We start from the raw sequence: 16,938 nt of genomic DNA, 5'->3' as shown, positions 1-16,938 counted from the left end.
TAATATAATGTTCATTGACTGCCAGCAGTAGCTCTCCAGGGTCTCATAGAATCATAGAATTGTAGTGCTGGAAGGACCACGAGGGTCATCTAGTCCAACCCCCTGCAATGCAGAAAACTTTTACCCAACATAGGGCTCAAACCCACAACCCTGAGATTAAGAGTCTCATGCTCCACCAACTCAGACAGAGAAGAGTCTTTCCCAGCCCTATCTGAGAATGCAGGGGATTGAACCTGGTACCTTCTGCATGCAAAGCACGTGCTCTAATCTACTGGACTATGGCCCCTCCAAACACTTTTGTAAAAGGTGCAGGTGTTTAAGTCTGGAAGCAGTGCTGAGATTATGGAGGGGACAGAGGGGGCCAGTCTCCATTGCCTTTTTGTGATGTCTGCTTTAGCTCTTGCTTGGAAAAAGCTACAGATTGACATGATTTCCTAGATCCATTTAGGTCGGGGTTTAGGGCCGGTTTTGGCACAGAAGCTGCTTTGGTTGCCCTGTATGATGACGTCTGTCAGGAAATGTGCCCCTGTTAATTCTCGTTGGCTTCTCAGAGGCTTCAGATACCATCAACCAAGATATCCTTCTGGATTGGCTTCTTTTTGTTTTATTCTGTATTTTGTGTTCTCATTTTGTATTTTTATGTTGTGAGCTGCCCTGTGATTTTCAAACTAAGGGTGGTATACAAAATAAGAAAGTAAGTAAGTAAGATATTGCTAAAACTGGGGGGAGTCAGGAAGTAGGGCATGGGGATTTCATTGAAGACACCTGCCTTCCCACCCCCTCCCCAGAAGAAGAAGAAGAGGAGTTTGGATTTGATATCCCACTTTATCACTCCCCTTCAGGAGTCTCAAAGCGGCTAACATTCTCCTTTCCCTTCCTCCCCCACAACAAACACTCTGTGAGGTAAGTGAGGCTGAGAGACTTCAGAGAAGTGTGACTGGCCCAAGGTCACCCAGCAGCTGCATGTGGAGGAGCGGAGACGCGAACCCGGTTCCCCAGATTGCAAGACTACCGCTCTTAACCACTACACCACACTGGCTCTCTTTGAAGCACTGCCCAGTTGCCTACCCCCTGCTACAGGGATGCTTGAGAACAGATGGGAAATAGCAAGGGTGAAGACACCCTGCTTCAGAGTCCTTTGACAAAGGAGGCCTTCCTTCTTCTGCAGTCCCATTGCCTGAATTTACAGTCTTTTTCATAGGTCTGATGTCGGGAAGGGCCATAGCTCAGTGATAGAGCAACTGCTTTGCATGCAGAAGGTCCTAGGTTCAATCCCTAGCACAGGCATAGGCAAACTCGGCCCTCCAGATGTTTTGGGACTACAACTCCCACCATCCCTGACCACTGGTCCTGTTAGCTAGGGATGACGGGAGTTGTAGTCCCAAAACTTCTAGAGGGCCGAGTTTGCCTATGCCTGCCCTAGCATCTGTCTGAAAATTTGGGGAGCTGCTGCCAGCCAGTGCAGGCAATACTGAGTGTGGGTTTGACTTCACCTGAGGCAGCTTCCTCTGTTCCTGTGGAGGCAGCGATTGTCATACATAGCAAACGGAATGAGCAATTGGTGCCATCCGCCTACAGCCAGGAGTTTCTGTCAAGAAGCTTTGAATACCACTCTAGCAATGTGTTAAGCAGGTTCTAGCGAAGTTTCCTCTTCATTTAGCAAAGGCCACTTGCTGCCTTTTAACATTGTCCTCCTAGGTTCCTTTTAGCACCCAGCTACGGAGCCCCAGGCTGCCTGCGCTGACCCCTCTGACATCAGAGCAACGGAGCGGTGGCAGGCAGAGGAAGCATGACACCTCTTCTTGCCCAGGTCCCCAACCACATCAGGAAAGCCCACTAGCCACTTCCTGCCAGACGACGTGTGCAGCCTACACGACCTGTAAAGGTGCTAGTGCCACATTCGAACATTTGGTTCTTAAAGGCGTCATGGCATTTTCTCACTTTGCTGACACTGTTACATTTCTAGAGTTTTGCTCCGTGAAGAGGCCGTATAAAGACAGAAGAATCTGCCTCGCAGGCACCTGCCAAAAGGTCTCATCTATGTCTAGCCCAAAGTGAGATGACTAAAGTTTTTGCCGGCAAATTCAATTCAGAGCAGACTCAATCAAGAGTGGGGTTATCTTTCTCCCATCAGAAAAGGACTGTCCCCATTTCAGCGTTAATGCAACCATTTCTTGCTCGGTGGATTCATCGCCAACGCCTACTGTTAAAAAAGGTCTGGTTTTTTTCTTGTGTTTGTTTGTGCTCTGCAGGGAAATGTGACAGTTCCATATTCCTGCCTCTAGCATTCCACCCCCCACCCTGGTCCTTCAGCTTCCATTGCCTGCAACTCATTTTCTCTGAATCGGGGTGTGTGTGTGTGTAATGGTTTGTACATCTTGCAGGAAACCCTCAAGCAGGTCCCCAACACAAGAGCACTCTCCCTTCCTGTGGTTTTCAGCAATGGGCATTCAGAAGCATTACTGCCTCCGACCAACCATGGTGGCACAGCATAGTCATATTGGCTAGTAGCCATTGACAGCCTTAAACTCCACGAATTTGCCTAATTCTCTTTTTAAAGCCATTCAGGTTGGTGGCCATCACTGCTTCCTGTGGCAGTGAGTTCCATAGTTTAACTATGTGCGGTGTGAAGAAGCACTTTTTAAATCTGACCTAATCTTCTAGCGCGGGTGGCGCTGTGGGTTAAACCACAGAGCCTAGGACTTGCTGATCCGAAGGTCGGCAGTTCGAATCCCCGTGACGGAGCTCCCGTTGCTCGGTCCCTGCTCCTGCCAACCTAGCAGTTCAAAAGCACGTCAAAGTGCAAGCAGATAAATAAGTACCGCTCCAGCGGGAAGGTAAACGGTGTTTCCGTGTGCTGCTCTGGTTCAGCAGAAGTGGCTTTGTCATGCTGGCCACATGACCCGGAAGCTGTACGCCGGCTCCCTCGGCCAGTAAAGCGAGATTAGCGCCGCAACCCCAGAGTCGGTCATGACTGGACCTAATCGTCAGGAGTCCCTTTACCTTTACCTTTAATCTTCTAGCATTTAATTTCATTGAATGACCATGAGTTCTACTGTTCTGAGACCACGAGAAGAACTTTCTCTATCCACTTTCTCCATGCCATGCATAATTTTAAACGCTTTGATCATGGCACTACAAGTCCCATCACCATCCCTGACCATTGGCCATGCTGGCTGCGGCAGATGGGAGTTGTTGTCCAACAACATCTGGAGGTCCACAGATGTTCCCCCACCCCTGCTTTATGATGCCACCATAAAGCGGTGAGCCTTTAAGGAGTCCAAAGACTCATTTCTTGTGTTGATTCTCTTATGCAGTCATCACTCCTTAACTGACCAAACAGCAAAGCCTTCCCCATTCTCCCTCCTCCATCCAGACCCAGTGACCAGCAGGAAATGACTGCTTGTACCAAAGTCACTCAGAACAAATATTGGCTCAGACGCAAGAGATGGGGAAAAGCTGTTCTCAGAAGGGTCATCTCCTGGGTGTCTAACAGCAAGCCTGAGAAGCAGATCTAAGGGGGCGGGGCATGAAGAAAGGGCGTATGGGGAAGAGCAAAGGCCACACTCTCTGACCTGAGTTGACAATAATGAGGAGAGTGCTCTGTACATGCTCGGAGGTGCTGCCATGTTAATGTAGGAACAAAAAAAAAGTTGCTTTATATAAGATCTGTCCTATTTATACATCTGCCTAGTCTCCAGTGGTTCCTCGGGGTCTCAAGCAGCTCCCTCCATCCCCACATCACCTGTTACTGGATCCTTTGATCTCAGAGTTGAGGAATCTGTGGCACTCATTTTCCCTGACTATTAGCCATGCCAGCAGCAGAAGCTAATGGGAATTTGGAGCCCAACAAGATCTCTCTCTCTCTCTGTGTAGATGTTTCTAATCTGTTTGGAAATAGCAAAGTGAGGCAGTGCGCTTCTTCCGATGGCATGATTGTCCCTTCCTAAACATCCCGGCACGGAGACCTGAAAAAGGGCTCTTTAGAAACAGGGACAATAGCCATACAGACATTTCTTTGCCTTCTATTCCAATCCTCAGTACCTACCTCACCTTGCTGAACTCTGCCCAGAAGTAGTCAGGGTGCTGCTGGACTGTTATACTTACTGGGGTGGGGAAAGAGATGAGAAGTTTGCCTCGGCCCAGTATGCCTGAAGGAGCGTCTCCACCCCCATCGTTCTGCCCGGACACTGAGGTCCAGTGCCGAGGGCCTTCTGGCGGTTCTCTCATTGCGAGAAGTGAGGCTACAGGGAACCAGGCAGAGGGCCTTCTTGGTAGTGGCGCCCACCCTGTGGAACGCCCTCCCATCAGATATCAAAGAGATAAACAACTACCTGACATTCAGAAGACATCTTAAGGCAGCCCTGTTCAGGGAAGTTTTTAATGTGTGACATCTTAGTGTATTTTTGGTTTCTATGGAAGCCACCCAGAGTGGCTGGGGAAACCCAGCCAGATGGGCGGGGTACAAATAATAAATTATTATTATTATTATTATTGATGCAAAGTTGTCCAAGCAGAGCCTCTGGTGCCAGTCAGTGTAGACAAGTGATTGCCAATGGACTTTTTCACTGGAGATGCTGGGGATGGAACTAGGGACTCCCTGCATGCAAAGCAGCTGATGCTCCCTCCCATGAGATACAGGCCGCCCTCTGTGACACTGGGAGTTCAATGGCACATCCTTGGTATGGCATATACTGAACTTTCCAACGCCCCCCCCCCCAGCTGGTTTGGACTACAGCCTCTATCAGCCCCAAGCAGCACAGTCTATGGGTGCTGTTGTCCAAACCAAATAGAGGACATCAGGCTGCGGAAGGCTGTTGAATGTTAAATAAGCATTTACAGTGTGTTTCCAAAGGTCTTCATATAGATCAGGGGTGGGAGACGTTTGTCTCTCCAGGTGTTGCTGAACAGCCGCTTCCGTCAGGCACAGGCATCATGGTCAATGACTAGGGATGATAGTTGTTCAGGCACCTGTGGAGGGGCAAAGGTTCCCCACATATTACCTAGCTGTAATCCTTACACCCCCCTTGTAAGGTAGGCCATAAAATATGGGGGAGGCCAAGGCTACCTACAAAGCATTCATGGCAGAAGTCACATTTGAAGGGAGGAATGGCTGGTTTGTAGCTCAGTTGCTTAGGTTGCAATCCTGTACACATGGAAGCCCCAGTGGGTCTTACTGTTAAAGTACGCATAAAATTGCATCAGTCGCTATGTGGCACCAGCTGTCCAGCATTGGCATTAGTCCATACAGCTCTACAGGTGTTCCAAGCTGGCAGTGTTAGGTTTTTTGGCACATCCTATCAACTTATTCACTGTTGCAGCTCACTTGCTGAATCCCTCCAACCCCCTTCGCCATCAGGATTTCTCAACACAAGAGTGGAGTTTTCCATTGCTTCAATGACCTCTGTGCACATTTAAGAGGAGGCAAGGAAGTGCAAGGGGGGGGGTGAAGTATAATGAAGTCGTTAAGCACTCTGGCCTCATTAAAAGAACTTGACGAAAGAGACAAGGCCTTTGAAGTTGAGACAGCCGTGATGATTATGGCCCTTGAAGAAGCTTCAGGTTGGGGCTGTGCTGTTGACAGAAGCCAGGCAGGAGATAAGATGCTCCTTGCATCCTGCGTCACCCCTGATAAAAGATGCTGAGCATTGATTCAGCTGTCAGGCAGGCAGGGGGAGAGACTGAAAACATGAGACTGAAGAGGGGCCTGTGGTGACGAAACCCAGGCTTGTTAGTCCCACTGGCAGGAGTTAATGAGTCAGTAGGTGGTGTTCTTGGGAAACAAGGACTCCTGATCTGAGCCAGGCTTATCTCAATTGGCTCAGGCTCAGGAAGTCAGACTGTTTTGGCATTCCAGTTCTCTGGGACATTTGCAGCAGAGAAAATCCACAACACCTGCTAGCCTTGCTGTGGGACTAACAGCTTGCCAGGCTAAGCGATACTTGGCTCCCTAAACTGCCAACAAAATCTCCCTTTCTCCCTTCTCTTAAACTGGGAAACCTGCAAACAGAACCTGAGCACAAGAGCACTCTCCCCTCCTGCGGTTTCCAGCAACTGTATTCAGAAGCACTACTGCCTGCAACGTTGGAGGCAGGGCATAGCCATCATGGCTAGTAGCCACTAATAACATGATCCTCCATTAATTTGTTCAATCCTCCTTTAAAGCCATCTAGGTTGCTGGCATCATTGCTTCCTATTGGAGTGAGTTCCAAGGTTTAACTTTGTGCTAGGTGAAGTACTTTCTTTTACCTGCCCTGAATCTTCAGCTTCTTTGGATGCCCATGAGTACCGCTCCCCTTATTGTATGCCAGGCTTCCTCAACCTGGCACCTTCCAGATGTTTAAGATTACTCCCATCAGCCACACTATATTATGGCTGTGCTGGTGGAATTTGAAGTACTAAACATCTGGAGGGCACCAGGTTGGAAAAGGCAAACAGGAGGGGCCCCAGTACAGATCATATTGTCCTTTCCCACAAGGAACCTGTGCCTGGGATAAGAGTGACCTCAAACAGCCAACTCACTTGGGGAGATTCAAACCTGGGGCATGGGCCCCTTCCTATCTAAAGGCCAGGAAATCTGTGTGGCAGTACAGGGGTTAAGTCTGCTTGCATTCCAAAACCATTTGGAAGAGGCTCCAAGAGAGCCATGCCTGATTTCAGCCAAAGGCAGCTCAAGCAAGGAAGATCTGCAGGCTGGGAAGCGTAGCATTGAGGCTGCTGCTCCCCCTAGTGGAGACTCTGCTGTCTACAGCACAATGTCCCCATCCCTCCGAAACCTCAAAATCTATGCTAGGAAGTAAATTAGGCCAGATATATAGAATGAGGTGACAGAAGGTGGACTGCAACCCTTGTAGGGAGGGCTTCAGTTTTGAATCCTCTTCATCTGAAAAACTGCTCCCTGGGGAAAAAATGCATATCAGGGTGACTGGCAGGGCTCTGCAGGACTCCAGTGAAAGTTGTCCATTTTAAACACTGTACCGTGAAACTTCCCAACTGTAAAATACTCTAGAGGGCATGTAACCCCACCCCTAGGATGTGCTATGAGGTGCCCGTTTTGAGCAGATTCTTCGTACTAGAGACACAAACAGAGACCATATACTGTAGCTTATTCACAGCTTTTATTTCTTTCAAGTCTACTTTGGACCTGCTGATCCATTATCATGATACCTGGATGATAAAACCTTGCAGTACCTTGCGGCGTGTAACAGCTTATGACAACCTGAAATGGCCGCACAAGTTTCTCTCTCCCCCTCTAGCTTCTAAAAAGAAAGCATTGTTACTTGGTGAGAAGGAAACCCAGAAAGGTCATTTCAACAAAGATCTTTTTCCTTTTTTTGTGGGGGGTGGGGGGGTGGGAGAGAAGAGAAATATTGAAAAACAAGAAGACGACAATAGTCCGATTGCTCCAGTGTTAATGAAAGGAAGCCCCTTCTCCACTCCAGGTTCTGGCATACCCCCCACCCTGAAATTCTTGAATACATACCTCTTTTTTCTTTAAAAAATATACTTTAAAAAATAATGCTCCATAAAAATACTATTGTTCCTAGTCAAACACAGATATTGCAGTATCAACAGTTAACTGTTTTTATTTTTCTCTCTATAAAATGTGAAAAGAGTATTGTCACACCAATAGATGTAGAAAAAAATCCCCCACAGATAACCTACATGGCAGCCTCAGGCAGCATGGTGGCTCCCGGGAGTTTTGGACTACAACTCCCAGCTGGTGCTGATGAGGAGTGTGGTCCAAATCACCTGGAATGCACCGGGCTGGGAAAGGCTGCATGTAGAGTTATCACAAAAGCCGGTACAAAATGAGGAAGGGTTTTTGGGGGGAGGGGGTGCAGAAGGGAAAGGGAGAGAAAGATGCATGTGGCTAGGAATGGCTTCCTAACCTGACTTGGGGATTCTGGATCCTTTTGAAATGCCTTTCACGGGCATTTCCATGCACTCCCAGCATTTGCTGCCTCTGTTGCAATGGCTGAGTGGTAAGCAATTTGCTCCCCAAGGGCGTAATAAATAGTCCTACAAAGTGCCTGTGTCCCATGCTTGTTCTTCTTCTTTTAAATAATAATTTAAAAAACCCCAAATGACTTAACAAAAACCACAGGCAATATTTCTTTTTTTAAAAAAAAAAGGTTTAAACTACAGAGTTCCCCACAAAATGCGTTGTTGCTATATAAACCGCAAACAGGATGAGGGCCGACAGTGCTAAAATCTTAGTAAAAGCATCTTAATAAAATATACCCTCTGCGCTGAAGTTACATATGGAATGTCCAACCGGAAGTACAAAGTGGGCCCAAACAACAGTCCGAAGTGGGCGAGGCCGGGGTTCCCCGCTGCATTTCCCATTCAGGCGCCTACATCGAATCCCATCACCTCTGAGCTCCGAAAAATGAAGGAAGGTTCCACCTGGCAGAGGAAGGCAGGACAGGAGCCGAGGGAATGGGCTGCCTACTTGTTAGATGGAGGCCGAGGGAAGGGTGAGGGGTTGTGCCTCCCCACTGTGTGGGGAAAGGTCAGCAAGAGCCCCGAACAGTCCCGATCCACCACGTGGCGGTTGCCCTCAGTTCTCGGAGAGGGAGAGTGCCAGCGCCGCTTGCAGTGCTGCTTCTTCATCGATGCTGTAGTCCTGGAAATGAGGACAGAACCATTGCAGGGAACCAAATGGAAGCATTTCCCTCCCTGCTCCAAGCCCCGTCCCCGATATTGCTTTACCAAAGACTTCATTTTTTTCTCTCTCCTCCTCCACATCGCTCAGAGCAGTGTCCTTGATTCCTCACCCTTCCCTTCCACCCTCTCAGCAACCTTGTGAGGTAGGCCAGGCTGAAAGGTAAAGACTGGCCCAAGATCACCCACTGAGCTTCATGAATGCGCAGGGATTCGAATCCAGGTTTCCCAATGTGGCAATCAAAACACTACCCTGGCTTAAAAAAAATAAAAGGCTTGGGACAAGCTTAAAATCTCAACAATTATGTCCAAGTTGTCTATAAGGGAAGTCTCCTTATAAGAGTGGAGTAGAAAGGACACCTACTTGAGCTCTCAAATGGGAGGAAGGTGGAATTTCTGATACAACAGCGTCCCCATCCCCCCACCCAATATCAGTTTGGTCCATGATTATCATAAAAGATTATATTTTTATCCCTCTTTCCAGGCCCAAAGGACCCCCAAGGAAGAACATGTTAAAGAATAACAACAAAAACTGCAAACCATCAAAGCAAGCCACAAGGGAGCCCTAATTGCCAACCCACAGAAAGCAATACTGAGCACCAGGGCTCCTGACCGCCATCTAATGCACCCCATGTAAGTTTGGCAGTAGGTACCCACCACAAATGTGTCATAGGAGAACTTGTGCCTGTGCAGAAGATGCTGTAGGAAGTTGGCACTCTTATAACTGGGGTCACCCCAAGGCATGGCTGAACAGACTGGGCATACCTGGAACACAGAGGGGCAGGAGGAAGAGAAGAAGTGGACTGTCAACTAAAAAGGAAAAAAACCAGATTAGCCCATTCTAAAGCAACAAATCAACAACGAGATTTGTATAACCACACACATATGTGCATAGAACTGCCTAGGGAAATAATACCACTATAATTTATTTCATGTGTATAATTAATTATTTTTGGTCCTACTCTTCCACCAACAACGTTCCCAAAGCAGCCTACAAATCATGAAAAAGAGAAGAAGCCCATGCCCTCAAAAAAATTCACAACACAAAAGGAAAACCTATTGGGAGGGAGGAGGAAAGGGCAGGCACAAGTTCTTAGTTACAAGTTGTTCTGATGACCAGATGGGATGGAAAACTTTGAGAGGAATCGACAGAAGCTGCTAGTCTCTCATCTGTAGCAGTGAGGTGGTCCTGATTTCCATCTCTTCCCTCCCGTTTCAGCTGTTATCCAAGACTTGCTGCACTGCCTGTAGACTTCTGTTCAGAAAATATGACAAATGCATGCCTTGCTATCCAGCAAACACCCTAACTGCACACAGAAAAGGCTTCCATGTTTTCTTAGGAGGGTGACAAAAGTTCTGATGGAAAGTCTCCAGTTTCCACAGCACACACCTGGGGTTTCTTTACCAATTTTAGTAAGCTGCCTTAGAAAGTTAAGCCATTGGTAGAACTACCTCAGTACTGACTGGCAACAGCTCTTATGATTTCCAACAGGGGACATTCCTAGTCCTACCTGGTGACTGAACCCACAACCTTCTGCATGCAAAACAGATGCCCTACAACTGAGCTATGACCTTTCCTGTGTTGATATTTGCCATACATGACTCCTGGGGAGCTCAGGCTATTTCTTTAAAAATATTTACACCCTGCTTTTCTCTGGAACCCCAAACATCAAAAGCAGTTGGCAAATGAATATGCATACGCAAATCAAATGCATTAAGTACATAATGTAAGAATAGCCTGCTAGATTGGGCTAGTGGTCAATCGAGTCCAGCCTCCTGTTGTTACAGTGGCAACCAGATGCTGGTGTCAAACCGGCAAGCAAAACATGAGCACAAGAGCCCTTTCCCTTCCTGTGGTTTCCAGCAACTGATATATTGCTGCCTCCGATTATGGAGGGCGAGCATAGACATCAAGGCCAGTAGCCATTGATAGCCCTCTCCACCATGAAAAATTAAAATAATCAATACCAACATAAACTAAAAAACAGCAACAAGCTTCTTTCCTGCACCCCATCCTGTGTTGCTTTGGAAACACCTATTGGTACCAAATTGACCAGATCTCCAAATTTGGACCGATGGAAGGTGGACCTCAAAACAGAACTGCTACCCTAAACTCTCAACATGACCCTCTCCAGAGCACTTATCTCCTCTCTTTTATCTTGCTGCAGAAAAGGCATCACCGCACTGCCTCTGTCCATTTGAGAAGCTGAATAGAGATTAAATGAGCTAGAAACAGGCACAGCACTCCATGCCTGGGAGTGGATGCACATGCACCTACCAACTCCGCACCGGGAAACAAATCAGATGTGCACAAACCTCACAGTTCACTGGACAGTTATACCCCTCTAGCTCTACATCAGCAGAGGAGCTGAAGAGCAGCATTTAACAGTCTGCGGTTCACAACCTAAAGCAGCGGGTAACTCAAGTTGTGCCATAGGCAGGATGGGCAAACCACTACACTGGCCTTTCATCCTGCTTCTGCCCCCCCCCCAAAAACCCCAAACCTGTACAAGGGAGGGCACAATTCCCAGCCTCTTTTCCATTTAGATCCATGGCCACTCACCACTTTGTTGGGGTCGTTGCGGTGGTTTTCCATGCAGTGTTTCACCAGCTCTTGCTGGTCCAGGTTCCGCGCTCCACAATAGGGACACACAAATGTGGACCGGTTTGGGATATTGCTGGAAAAGACAGCAGACATTTGGAAGGGTCACCCAGGAGAACAGCACCTGTGGGGTGCTTGCCAATGCTCCCTTTTCAAAAGAAACCCCCCATGGACAGCATGGCTCACTCGTGACAGCTTCAAAACTATTGGTTAACCTTGCAGAGTTAGCTCACAGCTCGGAAGCTGGTTGTATATGGTATACTTGCTGGGGGTTTTTTAGTGGCAAAACAATCGCACAGAGATATTAGGTGTGCAAAATAAGAAAGCTGTGTTTCTTACAGGAAATACATGCTGGATGGTAAAGAGTTCCTAGTTCCAGCTAATTAAGCTGAAGATGCAAAGGAGCCCTGCTTGCTCTTTGATATCTGCAGGAGAAAGTGACAAAAGGCCTCTCCTCCTCTCTTCTCCAGAAGCGGCAGATATCAAGGAAGAGGTGGTGAGTGAGGAAATGAGGTCAACAACCCTAAGAATGTCAGTCTAGCACTTTAAGAGGTCAGAACAGGTTAGTTTAGAAAGACAGTCTAAGAAGGTTCCTCCATCTATCCACTTTCTCTCCATGCAAGCTCCATCAGCCCAACACTCTAACAGAATGTAGCATCTTGTCCAACAGGTGAAGATTAGATACCTGGGAATGGGTTGGGACGTCGGGACAACAGGAACAAACTTTGGACAGTTGGCCATCTGCTCCTGAACCTTAGTACAGGATGTGACATGGGATCTCATCTTTGCGAGAGTCACCTGTAAAATGAGGAATGGAGACAAAAGGACTCTATTTTTCTTCCTAAGAATGTGCTGTATCCTCTTAACGTAAAAGCTTGGTTTCCAGGTAATTGTCACACACTAATTAATTAAGCAAACTGTATCACTCTGTACTCAAACTGTCTTCTGTGCTACTTTGAAAAGGGGCAAGGTGGCCACTTTAAGGTTGCAAAGGAACTTTGAACTGAACATCAAGCTGTTCTTCCAGCCGCCAAACCTCAAACCACATGCCCTCCAAATGAGGTTTGTAAACTTCATTCACCCAGTCCATGACTTGTCCTTACTAAAGTTTCATGTTGATTTTTAACTGTATTTTTATTGCTTTATTTCTTATATTATAATTTGAATACAATGGAATTCAAACTATAATACAATGTAAATAATAAAAGAAGCAATAAAAACAATTAAAAATCATGCAGCATCTAGCACTGTGCATTACAATTGCCACAACAGGCAGAAAGACCCTCAGCAATTTTCAAGTGACCGGGGAGGGGGGCAGGAGGAATTAACCAGCATTTATTTGTGGCTCTAAACTTGGCACCTGCCCTTGCCCAGGTGGCTCATGAAGTTACCTTTTTGCTACAGCCCCGGCAGGGAGCCTTGAAGGAGGAGAGCTGCTTCTCTACACTGGAGGCCTTCTCCACCTTTTTAGGGTCAAAGGGCATGCGGCAGAGTGGGCAGAGAGGAGACGGTACTTGGAGGCATGGCTGCAGGCATTCCCCACAGAATCTGGAAAAGAAACAGAGACTCAATTTGCTCAGCAAGCCTCGAGAGCACTAGGAGTAATACAGGCATACAAACTCTTAGCACCAGCCAATTCAACAATAAAGGCTGGCCAGATTCCTCTCCCAGGATAAGATGCTGACAGTTCTCCAGCCAAAAGACATAAAAACATTCCTGAAAACATGAAGTAGCTAATGATAGTTTAGCTTTCTGTATGTCCTAGATTATGAAGTGCCCCCACACAGAATTATTAGCAGGGTGTTCTCAGACTATTTTCAGCACCTATGGGGCATAGGGTAGAAGATGGCCTGGTCTTAAAGCACGCAATAAGCTTTCTGTATCACAAGCAAAACATTCTATTGTATGCTGAATACTACAGAGCACCAGTACATACTCTGGAATGCTACACACCACTTGCTCAGAGGTACAAAAATCTATTTATGCATCTAATTTTGATGAGCTGCTCATTGTCTCTTGCCCTTTATAACTATTGAGCGCTACGTGCTATGAAGTCAAAGAGCACTCTTGTGCATCCATCAGGAAATGTCTGCCTCTGAACTTGGAATAAGAGGCTACAGGAATCTGAGCAGTAACTCAAAGAGCCTCGGGCCAGAGAATGGCTTTTAGAAACAGGCCAGAGATCAGGGATCGTGGCAACTTTAAAGTTCTTTTATGCCTGCAGGATCAGGACCTCTCATGCAGTTGGTGGAAGAAACTGCAAAATAACCACTGTACTGGAAAAGGGAGCTTGAGGCTATGCTAGGGAATCCAAGAGGCAGAAAGGACAACCTGCCAACCCACGTGCAAATGCCCTGGTCCTTCAGCAAATTTCATCAGCTTTATGCTAGCAGCTAGCGGCAAGTAGGTTTTCTGCTTCTGCCCTCACTCTTGCTCCGCTAGACATATGCCAAGTGAGTTTCCTCAAAGTCTCTCCTTTCCTCTTGGCTACCTTGACTAACTTTTAAAGGGAAATCCTCTGCTGCGGCTCTGCACTTACCCATCAGCATCTCTGTTCCAGAAGTCTTCACAAGAGGCAATACCAAACGAAAAGGCAGAGGCCTTTCCCACCACTGAGTGCAGGAGAAGAGGGTGGTTAACCCTATTACCACAAGTGAACTTTGTGTTGTGCCACAGGAGGGCAAGGTGATTTTATATAATACAGGAACAGCACAGTCGCTGCCTGAAGCGCTTCCCATTCATATTAGTGAGCAAAGATTAGAATTGAGGAGGGAGAGGATTGGGGACTGTTAACAGAACTGACTACCTATCTGTTTTTGAGAACAATTCAAAATGCTGGTTTTACAACCATAAACCCCTCAATAACTTGGGACTTGGGAACAAAGAACCAACTGCTCCTTTGCGCATGTCTGGTTATTAAGATAATCAGTGTCCCCTGCCAACCAAAGTGTAATTGGTGGTGATGAGGGACAATGCCTTTCTAGTGGCAGCATCCTCTAAGAGTGATACAGCTGAAGAATATCTAGCAAATAAATTTTAACAGATTTATATATTGCTTGATTGTAATAAGACCTTGAACTGGCTTACAAAATATGAAATGAAATATGAATATGAAAATATGAACGAAATAGTGGAATTATCAGGAAAAAAACCTGTTAAAAACATCTATTTAAAACATTCAAAAGTTATTTAAAATAAATGATAAGCTAAAAACACATGTGGATGCCGAAAAGGGTACAGTGAAGGCATTTGCATGATGTCAACAGGCAGGGGCTCCCAAAGTGTAGCTGCTGCCACACTAAAATATAGATCTTTTAAAAACAGAGTGTTATGTTGCAATTTTAAGTGTCAGTTCTGCAGATGGAAGGAGTCATGCGGGCATATATGGGGAAATGTGATCTCATAAGTAAACTGGTCTCAAGTTGTTAAGGGCTTTATATGCCAATAAGTAAGACCTTGAACTAATGAGCTGAGGTGTTACAGGTTGATAGAATCTCACTCCTGTAATTGTAATTGTGCTGCATCATTCTGCACTAACTGCAGCTTCCAGATCAAGTGCAAGGGAAGCCACACACAGAGCTAATTACAGTAATCCAGTCTTGAAGTAACTAACACATGAACTACCATGACCAAGCTTTCTTCATCCAGGAGCAAGTGCACCTGTCATACTAATCACAGCTAGTAAAAGGTACTTCTAGGCACTGAGGCTACCTGGACTTCCAGTGACAAGCTGGATCCAGAAGCATCATGCCCTAGACTACAAACTTGCTCCTTCAGGGGAAATGCAAGCCTATCCAGGGTTAGCAGTTGACCAGTTTCTCAGACACAGAAACCACGCCTCTGTCTTGTCAGAATTCGGTCTAAGTTATTCCTCATCCATCTCACCACTGTGTCCAGGCACCAGTCCAGGGACTGCAGGGATTCTTCTGATTCAGATGTTCAGACTACAATCTGCATCAGCGCCAGCATCATACAACAATGCTGCCTTGGACTGATGGGAATCATAGTCCAAAACATCTAGAGAAGCCTTCATCACTTCACTAGTGCAAGCCATATGTTTTGGACTACAACTCCCATCTCCCCTTACCATTCACCATGCTGGCTAGGGCTGATGGGAGTCATAGTCAAAAACACCTGGAGGACACTAGGTTGGGGAAGGCAGGCAATAGCCCTTCAAGGTCTTCCCCACACATTCTGTCCAAGATCCTTCTCAACTTGAGGAGTCAGGGATTGAAATGGGGGCCTTCTGCATGGAAAGCAGATGGTCCAGCATGGAGCTATGCCTCTCAGCCACCTCATCTGTTAGTTTTCATAATGCCACAGCATCTTTTTGACTTCTTACTACTACTGAAGATACAGCTCTCTTCCAGAATCTGTCTCCTCAGGAGATGGTCTCCTGAGCAGGTTTTTGCCTCCCCATGAAACCTTTTAGAAGATTTAGACTGCAAGCATTAGAACTCTGAAAAAAATCATTGCAAGAACTGGTCTGAAAATATTCAACAGTTTCAGCAGACAAGTTTCAGGAGTGCTAAAATTCACTATATCATTACACAATGCAACAAGGGTTTAGGTGTTCAAAGTTTGAGGTTGCCATGCACATAGCAATGTCTGGTAAAGGCTTCAGTATCAAAAAGCTCCCAAAGATCTGTGTTCACAGGAGCAGAGTTGAGTTAGGACTCACAATAGACTCCTGCAGGCTTATGTTATTCAAAGGATTCTATTACCCCACTTTCACTCTCACAGACAACTCAGTGAAATTTCATAAGGCTATTCCATAGTTATCCTCTACTGAACTTTCTGTAATAAGCATTATCTTTCCTTTCACACACAGAATGTAACAATACTGTAGGAAAAGGGTGGTGTGGGTCCAATTCTCCCAGTATTCATGGGAACCAATGATTCAGGAGCACCTCTCTCTTTTTAAGAGAGTATCTCCACAAGTGCACCCTCCTTGCTTTCTAGAACAGCCGCAGATACTAGCAATCCCAAGTATGAAATTCACCTTCCCCACAACAGGGTCCACATCCGTTACAAGGTATCTGCTTCAGCCCCAAAGTCTCATTCTTGGCCAACACTGCCATATCAGTGTTGCACCACAAATTCACCTCCTCATCCCGCTAACATACTTTCTCCCAACCTAGACCCCAGTTACCCCACTCTGCTCTATGCCTTAGCATCCTTACACCTGTAGTTCCTCCCTGGGTCGCCCCCTCAAATCTTCTCCTGCTTTCTCCCAAATCGGGCAGACACCTCCAATGCTCCCCCACCAGACCCACCATCTCCTCCTCTAACGCCACCCACTACCCCCGTTGCACTTGCTGCAAGACGGGCATCATGTTTACAAGCGGTCCGCCCTCGGACATGACTGCGCGTACCCCCCCCAGCCCCCTGGGCTCTCACGTGTGCCTGCAGGGGGCGATGCGCACGGGGCGCTGATAGACCTCCAGGCAAATGGGGCAGCTGAACTGGGCCTCCAGCGCGGCGCCGGCCTCAGGCGGGTGGGGCGGCGGCGGGGCGGGCGAGGGGGCGGCGGCAGAAGAAGGAGTCGCCTCGCGGGACCCGCCCGCGGACACCAGCAGGCTCCGGAACATCGCGGCAGCCATGGAGGACGAGGAGGCGGAGACGACCCCGGCCCAGGGAGGCGGAAGCGGAAGCAAGGTGATAGGGCG

General features: G+C 47.1%; 1 protein-coding gene and 1 long non-coding RNA gene across 6 annotated transcripts in view; one reads left to right on the top strand and one right to left on the bottom strand.

The window, feature by feature from the left end:
* Positions 1-9,318, top strand: part of LOC309374962 — a 26,948-nt gene extending 17,630 nt beyond the window's left edge. The window contains exon 3 of the long non-coding RNA XR_014170768.1: positions 9,152-9,318. This is a non-coding gene — a long non-coding RNA (uncharacterized lncRNA). The remainder of the gene's footprint in view (positions 1-9,151) is intronic.
* Positions 7,100-16,919, bottom strand: RNF166 (ring finger protein 166). 5 transcript variants are annotated; one of them, XM_081920242.1, is made up of 7 exons: positions 16,670-16,915; positions 13,809-13,881; positions 12,661-12,817; positions 11,955-12,067; positions 11,231-11,345; positions 9,325-9,432; positions 7,100-8,629 (listed from the first exon to the last, which is right to left on the bottom strand). In XM_081920242.1, the coding sequence occupies exons 3-7, from the start codon at positions 12,751-12,753 to the stop codon at positions 8,564-8,566; spliced, it is 495 nt and encodes a 164-aa protein (XP_081776368.1). In that variant the 5' UTR covers positions 12,754-12,817; positions 13,809-13,881; positions 16,670-16,915; the 3' UTR covers positions 7,100-8,563. The 5 variants fall into 5 exon arrangements, with proteins under 5 accessions (XP_081776368.1, XP_081776365.1, XP_081776364.1 ...); XM_081920239.1 differs by lacking the exon at positions 16,670-16,915 and adding an exon at positions 16,422-16,574; XM_081920238.1 differs by lacking the exon at positions 13,809-13,881 and having other exon boundaries at positions 16,670-16,919.
* Positions 16,920-16,938: the final 19 nt, after the last annotated feature.

Source organism: Podarcis melisellensis (assembly GCF_964234715.1).
Source record: "Podarcis melisellensis genome assembly, chromosome: 8".
In the NCBI taxonomy this organism is placed as follows: domain Eukaryota; kingdom Metazoa; phylum Chordata; class Lepidosauria; order Squamata; family Lacertidae; genus Podarcis; species Podarcis melisellensis.
Note: the sequence above shows the minus strand (reverse complement) of the source record. Positions and strands in the feature narration are given on the sequence as shown.